Raw genomic sequence first — 12,210 nt, forward strand, 5'->3', positions numbered from 1 at the left:
TTCAAAGCATTCAAAAGCACATTTCAGAATCCATACCCTTAGGAAAGGCTTGATATCTCCTGAATAAAGCATGGGCTTCATGTTTCATGTCAGTGTTTGTGTCTATTCCCTGCTGCAGATGTGTAAATCTCACTGATGATACAAAAGATTTTGAGTCTACTGCAGAGATCACAATACAACGTGAAGTTCGTTACGTTGTATGTGAGCTAACAGTCCATTCCAGCTCCCCAACCATTCCATCCCACTTGAAACTGGCAGAGTCAGCAGAGAAACTAGGGGAGACAAGGCTGTGGAGTCCCTGTACTCCAAGCCACTCTCATCCCCACTTCCAAATCAGAGCTGAGGTCAGACTGGCGATACCATCTGCTACTCAGATTGTGTTATAAGTACTCCAAATGTGCAGTGCCTGGAACTACTGCCTGTCTTTATTGGTCTTTAAGTGCTTCTGAAACAGACAATACAACATATTTGCATCATTGATGCCTGCTGCCCGGGTTGTGGGTGACAGCCACATGTTTTATAGGAGCTGTAAGTTATGTGTAAGTGGTGTTTGAATATTCGAACTTTCAGAGTAAATTATTTATATCTGTGATTGAGCCTCACAAAACTTAGTGACTTTTCCAAGTGTTAATTCATTTCACTTACTTGCATATGTATTTCAGGAGGTTGTAGTTAGCTTGGGGCAAATTCTTCACCTGTTTAACCAGTTCCTGGGTACCCTGAGGGACAGGAAAAACAAGAAAGGAGACGTATTGATATAAATAATGCAAAGCAGATGTGACTCTTTCAGTGCTACAAAGTCCTCTTTCTAGAGTCAAAACCATGAGCATGATAGCACAATGAGGCTTTTGTTTTTGTTTTTTAAAGAAGGTATCATCCACTTTGTTGTTCCTTACCTCTCAGGTGGGAGCACAAGTCCCACTCCCAAGTTTAAGGACCCCAGACACATAATGGCTGTGAGCACAAGAGACCTGGCTCAGTTTTGCTTCCCGCCAAGCTCCTGCTTGCCTTGATACAGGGGCAGTACTTGACCCTGCTTCAGAAAGTTGTCCCAGGTCTGGTGCAGAAGACTGATGCAGAAACTCTCTGACAGGATCAAAACCCTGTTACTTGCGCTTCTAAAGCTTGCAAATACCAAATATGCCACAGAATTATTTGATGGCATTACAAAGGTCATTTGACACAACTCCCCCACCCTCCCTATCTACTGTACGGCTGCACAACCTCTGCCAGCCTGAAAGAGGTACCAGTATGTCCCTTGGTTCAGAGATGGAAAACCAAGGCAAGGGATACATAAGGAATCCTTGCAAATGACAGATCTACCTGGAAGAGAACCAGAAGTCATCCAGACCAATTTCTCTGTCCTAGCATGCACAGGTGCTCTTGAACAAATAGCATTGTGAAGATTTATTGCCTTCCTGTAAGCAGAGGCTGAGGTGTGAGGAGAATGATTCATTGCTTTGATGGGATTAGAACCGGTGGTCCTCGCAAGAGAGATCCACTACATACAGTATCCAAACACTAGAGTGCCAAGACAGCTCTATATAGGAGACATCTCTATATAGGAGTGCTGTTGGCACAAAAAGCAGCAGAAATTATCCCAGAGATACATTACCGCCAGGATCTTTTCCCAGCCTGAATGTTAGCTGGATTTTTTTTTTTTTTTAATTCCAGAAGACAGGGAAAAATAACTAAATAAATAAAGCAGCTGGGCTGTCTAGAACAAAAGGAAAACCACCCACTCTGCAAACCACTAAGTCAGCATGCTTATTCTCCAATTCCCCAAACACCAAAAATAAAAAATAAAAAAAAAAAAAAACACTTTTGGGCAAAAGAAAAGGGCTGCAGAATTCTTGAAGTTGTATCACAGATTGAAACACTGAAGCCCCAACAGCCAGGACTTGACTCAGTTCTCCAAATCAGTGCAAATCCTCTTGTCACTTTAACGGTTAATGTAAAAACCTTCAGCTAGGGAAGACTGCTTATCTTCAAAGTCTGCTAACAGGTACTGGTATAAAGGTACTGGCAAATATGCCTTTTCTGTACCCTGCCTATCTGAAACTTTGAGGCACTGAGTATGCTATAAACAGATTGCAGTAATGCTGAACTGAGCAGAAGAGAAATTTTCGTTAAAAAGCTAACAACATTCCAATTCAACTACCTCCTTTTTAATTACTTACTTCTATTTGCAGTCATTCTGAGCTGTGACACACTTCCTCATAAACTTTCTGTCTTTCCATTAAAATGTAAGATGAGAGATCTTCTTCAGAAATGACTTAGAACCCTGAAGCTACTTAAAGCATATAATGAAAATCTCTGACTCAGAAGGTATTGTCCTGCCGCAGTCCCACCATCATTTACTGGTTCCTTTCAATGCAGTTACCCTGGAGGCTTGCTTACTTTTTGAGACAGCTAAACTTTCTGTGTGAAGATCGATATCCAAACACATTTGTGAAGAGTGATAGCTGTTAGCTAATGAGAGAAGACTGCTAAATAATGATGGAGAAATTTCAGAAGCAGTTGGTTCAAAGCCAGAGAAGTGTCTATGGGCCACTTTCATTTCAAACCTTCCTCTATTTTTTTAGGGAATGTCAGGGAAGGGATTCTATTGGCCTGAATATCCTTCAACTAATAAAAACTTGAAACTGAAAAAAAAAAAAAAAAAAGGACAAAAAAATTCTTAGAAGTGGTAAGTCCTTTTAAATTTCTCAGGTTAAAAATCATGCCAGTTTAGCAGAGACAACAATGGGGACACTAATAAAAGACCGGTCACTTTTGAAAATCTCAAATCCCCTTTCTTAAACTTCTGAAAACATTTGAATCAAGGGAAGCTGCTATTGATGTGAAGGTTAAGGTCAGTTTTTCAGATCGTCCAGCTTTCAAGTGAGGAGTTTGAACTAGATACAGTTGAGCTAACAAACCTCTCTCTTGACTTTTGCTCTGTAACCCAGTTTATTTCAAATACAGAAATCAGAATGACATTTGGCACTGTATTTCAAGTGCTCTGAATTAAAATATCGCAGCTTCTCTGGATGCATGAAAGGACTTTGGAACAGAAATGTAGGCAGTTTTGAACAGCTGGAAACATGATCTAATGGTACAGGACCCTATCTGAAAGAAATAATAGTTATAAAAATTTATTACCCATGCTCTGTCACAAGACATCACAACAATGGGATTACACAGAGAGGATCTTTAGATTCATCAAGGCACAAGCACTTTCCAGGTTCCAAAAAAATAGAAAAGCTCCCTCTCCTGATGCAGGCATCTCAGGAACTTAGCAGCACTGCCCCAGGCCTGTATGCACCAGCCTCCTGACCAACAGATGCCAAAGGCTGAGCGCAGAAACACCACAGCACGAGTGTAAAGAAAAATGCAAGCTAAAAACTGCTGCAATGCTAACAACTAGCACAGCATGGGTCATGCTTTGGCTGCAGCTGAACAGATAACAGAGGCAGTATTTTGACATTCATCATTACGGCACTCTGCAATAACAGCTCTTACCTCCTTGAAAATGCTCCTCTATGTCTAATTTACCACAGATGCATGCTTTCCAAGGAGCGGTCCTAAACCCAAGGATTTTGCAATGCATGATGTAACATTGCAAACTAACAGGGAGTTTCTAGTTGGGCTGAAAACTAACAACGCTTCTCATATTCCCCCACATTCAGTTCTCTCTTTAAAATCTCAAAGCTGTGTGCTCAGCCCACTGAACTGCTGCGTGCATCTCTAGAGTGAAGGCTAAAATACTGCCATGTCAAGTCAGTCGGACTCAAATTTGAGTTTTTAAAGATTTGAAGATCCTTCATTCATTCTTAAGTCCTTCCTCAAAACCACCTGGGATGTGAATCAGATCTTTTTTAATGCTGCAGCCCTGCTGAGATACCTGGAGGCCTCAACACAACTCAAGCACTCTTAAATTTGTTTGCATTCTGGCACCAGAGATCGGTTGGGTGCAGAACAAAGACAAACAGCAGTCAATGAAAAATGGAAGCTTGGGACAATGCTGGAGTACTTTTTGATGCAGATGGAAATTAGGCCAATCAAAGATCATAGTAATTCCTATCTATGCTCACAATGTAGCAGCATAGCAGCACGAAGTACCAGCTGTTTTATCTGAATTGCTATTTTGCTCTAAGTAATTCCATTTTCATTTTGGGGGTGGAGGGGCTTCAACTATACAAAATATTTGAGTCAAAATGTCTCATTTAAAACCTCCATATGGAAAATGAAAACAAAATATTACTTCAAATTCAAACAATAGTTTGCATTTTGTTTTTGTTGTTGGTGGTGTTGTTTTTCCCAAAATGAAATATTTGACTCTGAAATTCTCTGAATTTCAATGAAACCACATTTTTCAGCAGGGGGACTTTCCAGGTGGGAGGCGATTCAAGCCCTACAGGCTGGGGATGACTGCTCCACGTGCTCCTGAGCACGTACAGCCTCTCCACCCTTGGTGTGTGCACTCCACCTTCCTTTCCAAAAAAAGTAAACAGCCCTTGTTGAGGTTCCAGATTTTCCTGACCAAACAAATGGTTGTTTACAACAGCAGTTTAACAAAGCAACTTGTGCTATCAGCAGTACTGTATTTTGCAAGCTTTCACTTCAGCTCTCTAGTGCTCCTCATCTCCTTTCTAATCCAAAGAGAATAATGCACTACAAGCCATTTCAGTCTGGCCGTGCTCCCACAAAACCAACACAGTTGCTGCTTCCCAAACTGCTGCAGCCTGTGCAGGCAGAATCAGGCAAACTACACAGCTAATAAGCAGAGCAGTGATATACAATTATGTTTGCCTAACTTGGCACTGTCTCTGCTCTTGTGCAATAGTGCTTAATGGATCCAAAACTTCCCAGTATGCACACTCTACGACCAAAATGAAACCAGCTCTGCTGCCTTAGAAATGCTGCTGTTTCTGATGAGATCAGCCATTCAGCTGTCTAGAGCACAGCACCCTGCAGAGATGACTGAGGTGCCTGTTAACAAGGCAGAACACGAGCAAATCTTGGAGCTAGCAGACACCTGTATCTATTAAGAAACACCCCCAGTGCACTGAGACTGAGGTGGGTGTGTCCAGGACACAAACATATGTCCATGTGTGGCACTGCGCTCTGTCACGCACAGTTACTTGCTTTCTCGGAGGTGACTAGAGAACAGATTGTGTGAGTGCAGATAGTGGCAAACTCGCCTTTTGCCCATACAAAGCTGACGTTACCATTTGATGCATGCAAACAATCTTATGGGCATCACCAAGGACTGGATCGCCCCAGAGCCATCTGCCACTTCAACTAAAGGTAAACCCCAGGCTCCCAGTAAAGAGCACTTTTTACAGTCCCCACCAGACAGAGATGTGAGCACGCCCTTGAGGCCACACACAGAAAAGGGACAGAACTGTGGGCTGTGACTTACAAGCCCTCAGGCCTTTGCTTCTTTAGGTGACAGAAGTAATAAGGCTTACAACTTTAAACCCCTGTTTAGAAGATGGCACAGTTCCACCCACATTAGACCAGATCCAACGTGCCTCTGCAGTCAGCAAAGAGCTCAGGCATCACCACACAGGGAGCAATATGGACGGAACAGATCAATCAGTCATATTGTAAATTATCCTGCTCCTCCCAAGCAGTGAATCAAAATTTCCATGATTGCCACAGACCTGGAGGTTTTTGTCAGCCCCTTCCCTTGCCTGGAAACTAAACAGAGGAACATCACAGGGAAATTCTGGCAAAGTATTCACACAGCATTTCTGCTGCTGTGGAATAGTATCACATTCTGGCCTTTTATAGCGTCCATCCTTTAAGAAATTCAAAGACTGTCATACTGATCAACATCTCATCCACCAACTTTGGGATGCAGAACATGCTGTTCCAATATATGGCACTGAAAACACAGAAAAAGGGAGCGACTTCATAAAGCTTGCTAATGAGTCAACAGCAAGGCTGGGAAAGGAACCCAGATCTCCTACCTCACATCTCTTACTAATTATGCTACAGAACAGCATTGTTCAGAAGAAAGAAGCACCAGGCTACAAGACTGACTTCAAAACAACTCCCGCTTCAAGCAGGACACTGTGATATTAATGCCCAGTTCATAGCTTCAGGAAAATTCAAGCAAAGTTTTTCAGAACTTCATCAATTTTAAATTAGGAGTGAAGAGTGATGAGAAGGAAGCTGTACTACACTGAGTCTTGGGAATGACCCTCAAGGTAGGAGGCAGATTAGAAGGACCACTGACCTCTCCCTCATCTTTTGAGAGTAGCTGTCCACAAGAAAGAAAGTCTTCATATTTGGCAAAGGGGATGACAGGCTCTGGCAGCTCTCGGAGGTAAAGCTTCAGGAGGGACGCCACAGTGTGAACATCCGTGTTGCTGCAATAGAGAAGAAGGAAGGAAATTTAGAAACCCATGCTACCCCAAAGCCTGACACCTTTTGGGGGGATGGATCAAGGTCCTTCTTAGGGACAAACTAGGCACACAAAAGGGAGTCATTCTGCCACATATCTGTATGAAGCAGGAGGCTCTACCTGGAAACTGGGAAAAAACCCTGTTCTGTCAAGATAAGATTGCGTCTCAGGCCATACAAGGAGCGGAAGGGATACTCCTGCAGTATTGCTTAGGGTAGGGTGGTGCTATGGTTCCTCAGCTCATGAGGATCAGGAAGGTAAGCAATACAGTTCAGGCAAGCACACAGTGATCACACAACAAAGACAACAGAGTTCTGCATCCTCATGCAATCAAACATCACCTCTGATCCTTTCACTGATCCCTCCTGCTTCATACTTTCGCCAGCTGGCACCCACCCACGCAATGGGCCAGGCTCCCAAGTGACTGGCCAAGCCTTCAGAAAAAAACAGACGATGCTATATTTCCCCAGGCTCTCTACTGCCACTTGGTGTGGCTGCACAGCTTCTGGGTCACATCTCCTCCCCCAGGCTGGGCTACCTGGTACTACATAGCCCACCTGTTATGTTGGGATATCAGCTTTTCTTTTCTCTCCCACTCCAGGAGCTTCTTTTTCCTCTTCTATCATTTGCTTTAAGTTGGGGTTGACATATTAGATCCCATAATGAAGATGCACCTGTTTTCCCTTTCCATTTCCTACGCAGCTTGCGGTTTATGACAACACCTCACCCATCTGTACAGCTTTCTTAATCTTTGTAGATGACCTCCTCAAAAGGTTTTGGCCACTGGAAATCTAAATAGACCATGCCACAGGCTCCCCACAACCTGCCACTGCCCTGACATTCTTTAAAGGAATCTGGGAAAAAAACACATCAGTAAACAACAGAGCCTCAAATCCTCACCTCTATCTAAAGGCTCAGTATGTTTATAAACAGGTTTCTGAAATGTAATCAGCTCTGCCAAATACTTTGTCTTTTGCTACTGCAAAAGACAGGTAGCAGGGGCTCAGCAAGGCTCTGGGCTCCTTATGAACTACAAACTCTGCCCAGCAAGCAGGGCGGTAGTGAGGCTATCTGCATTCACTGTATGGAAAAGTAAATTGAGGAGACTCAATTTACATCCCTATGTACTGACTCTCAAACCTTCCTGGATCAAGCCCAAAAAATAAGATTAAGTTTCTTATGCCTTGTTAACATGGAAGCCTAAACATCGCTGCTACCCAAAAATGACAGGAAGTGCCAACACATTGTTAGGACCACCTAGATGTTGTGATGAACAACTAGCAGTTTCTCAGCATACATTTGGAGAAACTATCCATCCTGTGTGATACAATGCGTTCACAGCCATCAAAGTTTAACATACCTCATCTACAAGGCGACTGTTCAGATCCTAGCCCACCAGAAATATCACAGCCCTATTTTCCATGAATTTTTATCTTACCACTGTCTCACTTTAGTTTCTAATTTATCTCGAACTCTAGCTGAAGTTGATTTTATGGTCAAGCCAGTTGTAAGGAGGTTTTTCACACATGGATTCCTAAGTCTAAGAACTTATCTCTCAGGGCAGCTCCTCCACAGACAAAGTACACAGAGACTCACACCTCTACTCAATTCTTATCAGACCTCTGGATTTAATTTTCTTGAGTGACTCCATTCTTGTTATTTTACCGAAGCTTGCCAGTAATTTTGAAGCTGTTAGGAAGGTAGAGAGAAAGACAGGCAAGCATACTGGTATTAGAAACACGGATAAAATAAAACAGGAAAAATTACCAGAGGGAGCTGCCAGTAGTTTAGTATGTACACATATTTGACCACTTGCTACTGATTTTGATGGCATTCCTATTCAACAACTCTATCATCTTTGAGAATACCAGAGTTTTACATAGTGGCTTTTACAAATGAGGTCAATTCCCTTATTCTTTTAGCATGAATTTTCAGGCATGGATGGTGAATATGACTATCCCTCATCAGCAGAGCCCAGACTACAGCCTCAGATCCACTGGCTGGAGCTTACTGTTTTACCACCAAGGTCATGTGAAATCCAGCCAAAATGTCAGTGACGTAGATGTGCAGTAGGTGCTTCCAAAACAGCATCTTGGCCTTTCATAAAAACCTGTATCTGCATCTAAAACTGGAAACCCAAGCCTTTTAAAATTAGTTATTTTAACTATCAGTCATCGCAGACGGCCACCGTGGGGCAGGCAGGCTCTAGCATTTGGAAGATGAAACAATGCTGAGCTCATTGCAGACACAAAAGACATCTAAAAGCACCGGCTGCAACTAGGAGAAAAAAAAAAAAAAAAAAAAAAAAAGGAAAAAAAAAAAAACACCAAAAGGATATTCCTTCACTGCTCCTGATTCAAATATAAGAATATAGATTTCATACTTGCAGAAAATATCTGCTGCCTACTTGTTCTAAGCCATAGATGGACAACTTCAGTTACACAGAAAATCATGCTTGCTAGGAGAAACATTTCACTTGGCCAGGAACTGGCTCTCCCTTGTCCCTGTCTGTGAGCATGCATGTCAAAGATCAATGATCAGAGAGCTGGGCCTGCAAGTTGCAGTGGTCACAGGGGCTTCAAGAGGAAATCAGAGCAGAAATGCAGTGAGTGGGGGGACCTTCGACTGTCACAGTGCTCAGGTGCCACCATGTCTGCTCTGATTCAGTGCTGAACCTTGAGTTATTGGATTTCAGATCAACTACCCAAAAGGCAAGCATCCCTTCATGGAGAACTTCACTGCTTCCATTAAAGGCAAAACCTATCGCTGATCTATTTTACCAATTCATTGTCCAACATTCTTTCAGCTTTAAAAATACTGGGGGGAGGCTCAGCTTACCTTCTTGACAGTGATGTTAATATGGACTAGACTAAGGTAAGACATGAAAGCAAAACTACTGTTTCTAATTGCTTCTATCTGTAGATGCTCCTGTTCCAGAATGTGTTCCAAAACAACTCAGTTCACTTCCACATGAATTAAGACAATTCTAATTCTGAACCAGAACATCCAGATATTTAGTTAAAAAATCAAAGATTTTGTTTAAGAAAAGATGAAGTGAGACAATCTGGCAATTTCAAACTATCTTTTTCCAGAAAATATCTCTAAATATTTGACGCTTCCATTTAGGGAGCAAATATTAACTGTGGTTAAGAATCAAAGAAAGGAGGATGGGTGGCCTGGGAAGCTGAGGAAAGGGAAGAATTAGAAGAATGTTCACAATAAACTCAAAGGATATTCTTCCCAGGATGAGAGCAAGCACATTGCTGCCCATGTGGGAGAGTGCTAGTTCTTCCTGCAGCAGTAGGTAGGGACAGTATGGGCAACATCAAGGCTGACTGCAGGTTCAGTGGGAAAATGATCCCCTGGGTTAACATGCTGGCAACATACTAGAGGCTGTCACTGTCACCTGGGAAATCCATCCTAGAGAGGTTCGGCAAGAAATGAATCCCGGTCTCCAAGTAAAGATCCCAGATCTGATCCCACTCCTGGACCTGTAATAGAGATTGGGCCAGATCTGTGCAGTGGCCTTGGATCCCAATACCCCTGGAGTTCAAGGACTCTGCCAGGGTTGAGTCCATTTCTCAAAGGACTGTTCAGGTCAGCACACTGCTGACTATCTCATGCTGGGTAGCATGAGGATATAAGAGAGGGAAGGAAATGTTAGTTACAGAGGATGGACAGGATTTGGCTGCAAGGCGCTGAGAGCATCCACCCTCCTGATAATTTGACTACCTGGGCTCAGGGCCAAGGCAGAGATAGTGCAGCTGAGAGCTGCCCCCATTCCTTGCTAACCTTAGACAGAGCTGATGTTTCCCATGGGAGCCAACATTAAGCTGAACCTCTACTGTTTATCCTGTGTCTGAGCTACAGCTCCTGCTGCCTCTCACAGCCACGGCTGTGCCTGGCTACAGACCGTGTAGATCTGGATATGCACACTGACTCAAGGACAGATTTCCAAGCCTGACCTTGGACCTGCCTTGTCATTACAGACTTGACTGCTGATTACCAGTGTTCCTGAGCCTGGTTACTGTCACTGGGTCTGTCTTTCTCACCTGGCTCATGTACAGTGGGACTGGGCTCTGGGTGCCAAGGCCACTGCCTCTGCCAGCCTTGTCACTGCACTTGGCTCCCTGCTCACCTTCCCTTGCAGAGCAGCTGGCTCTCACCACTCCCTGACACTGGCATGGCCAGTAGGACCAAAAGCCAGCTAGTATTTCTCTGTACCACACAAGGAGTGATTACAGCAATGTATTTACAAGGGGAAGAAAAACATGAAATTGCCATTTTTATTTCAGAAACATTTGGCTCAAGTTTTATTGAAAATTCAAAACAGAACACAAATGTCCCTAAGTTATATTCAGTTTTGAAATGTTGCTGAAATTGCTTGACCAAAAAAATTCATTTTGGTCAAGAATTCTTCTGGTGTTGGAAAATACTTTGCTATGACTTGCTGACCAACTCTATACATTTACACATGTATAGGGAAGATGTGTAAATGTTGGTGACTGTTCTGAAACCTGGTGACAAAGGAAAGGGAAGAGTTGAGACAGCACCCCCACACAGATCCAGGGTGGGGCAAGAGAGAATGCAACATCTGAAAGCAGTAAGGCACCTGGTTCACCACTGTCCTATGTATTTTTTTGGTGGGATCCCCATGGCTGCTGTCTAGTCTGCACCCAAATCCAGCAATGCATTTCAATATGTGCTTATGCTGAAACACTGGAGTAGCCCATCTTGACCGATGGGCTCAATTTATCCCCGTGCTGAACTGAAAGAAGGCCTCAACACACAACACCATGCTGGAGAAAGCCTCAGCAGCACTCTCAATGAAGAGAATGAAGGCATGGAAATAACATGTTCCTAGGATAGCCACTGCCAGGCTATTCCTGCCAAACTGCATGCCACAGGTAAACCAGCCTGAATTTGCTGATGTAAACTCACCTGTCAAAGAGGGGCTTCTCTCCACAGTCAAAAGAATCCTGCAGATCTTTGACAAGGTTGGCTTGGCCAGGCATCCGAAAGAGCCCCTCCTCTGTAAGACCTCGCTCCCGAATAAAATCCACACACTGTTCCACCAGCAAGGGGGCCAAGCGCTGGCCATACTTCCTCTCGTACTGTACGGTGTCCTCTAATCGCTGTCCAAAGATCCCTGCCAACAGAGAGCATGACAGACATTCAGGTGTTAGCTGAAGCTCTTTGTGAGCTATTGCTCAGGGCACACAATGAGGGAGACTGTTTCTTTCACGACTGCCCAGCCTCTGTAAGTGCCCATGAAACCCTTGAACAGTGCTGAGCACCACATACAAAGCAGTTTTGCTTTGCCCTGTCATGGCAGCAGGAATTACTTGATGTGATTACAAAGCAATCTGTGCAAAACTAGGAAGAAATTCCTTGTCCCAGAGTATAATTTCAGGGATACCCATCTCAGTGAAACTCACAAACAGATTAGAAACTAGAACTAGTAAAACCTTTACTTTGAAAGAAAACCCGTATTTACAATAATAAAGATAAGTCACTCCTATGCTTCAGGGCATGCTCTCCTGCCAGGAGAAGGAGGGAATTTCCTTTAAGACTCTTCATAGCCCTCCAGCTCTGATACTGTAATGCAGTTGTGTAGGCTGGAGTTTAAGAAAGGTTTCTCTGACTTCTGATATATAATAAACTGGCAAGGAATGGAAACTGTGCTTTGGGATCCTTCTTGCATGTTTCATTCCAGGAGATGAAACTGATGTCAGTGCAAGATTCGTTTCACTGAGGATTCAGCAGGGTTGGACTGAATACAGAATGCAGGTGTGGTTTGGTGTGACATCTGA

At 43.4% G+C, this 12,210-nt stretch overlaps 1 protein-coding gene across 15 annotated transcripts in view; it reads right to left on the reverse strand.

Moving 5' to 3' along the window:
• ARHGAP22 (Rho GTPase activating protein 22) overlaps positions 1 to 12,210 on the reverse strand; it is a 147,153-nt gene that overhangs the window by 14,829 nt on the left and 120,114 nt on the right. For all 15 annotated transcript variants that reach the window (XR_011098175.1, XR_011098174.1, XM_068687833.1 and 12 more), the window contains 3 exons: positions 11,339 to 11,546; positions 6,230 to 6,362; positions 646 to 719 (listed from right to left, as the gene is read on the reverse strand). Coding sequence is in view for 13 of the 15 variants with exons in the window: in XM_068687833.1 (XP_068543934.1) it covers positions 646 to 719; positions 6,230 to 6,362; positions 11,339 to 11,546 (415 nt within the window). In the remaining 2 variants the exon portion in view is untranslated. The remainder of the gene's footprint in view (positions 1 to 645; positions 720 to 6,229; positions 6,363 to 11,338; positions 11,547 to 12,210) is intronic.

This window comes from Anas acuta, chromosome 7, assembly GCF_963932015.1.
Source record: "Anas acuta chromosome 7, bAnaAcu1.1, whole genome shotgun sequence".
NCBI classification, from domain to species: domain Eukaryota; kingdom Metazoa; phylum Chordata; class Aves; order Anseriformes; family Anatidae; genus Anas; species Anas acuta.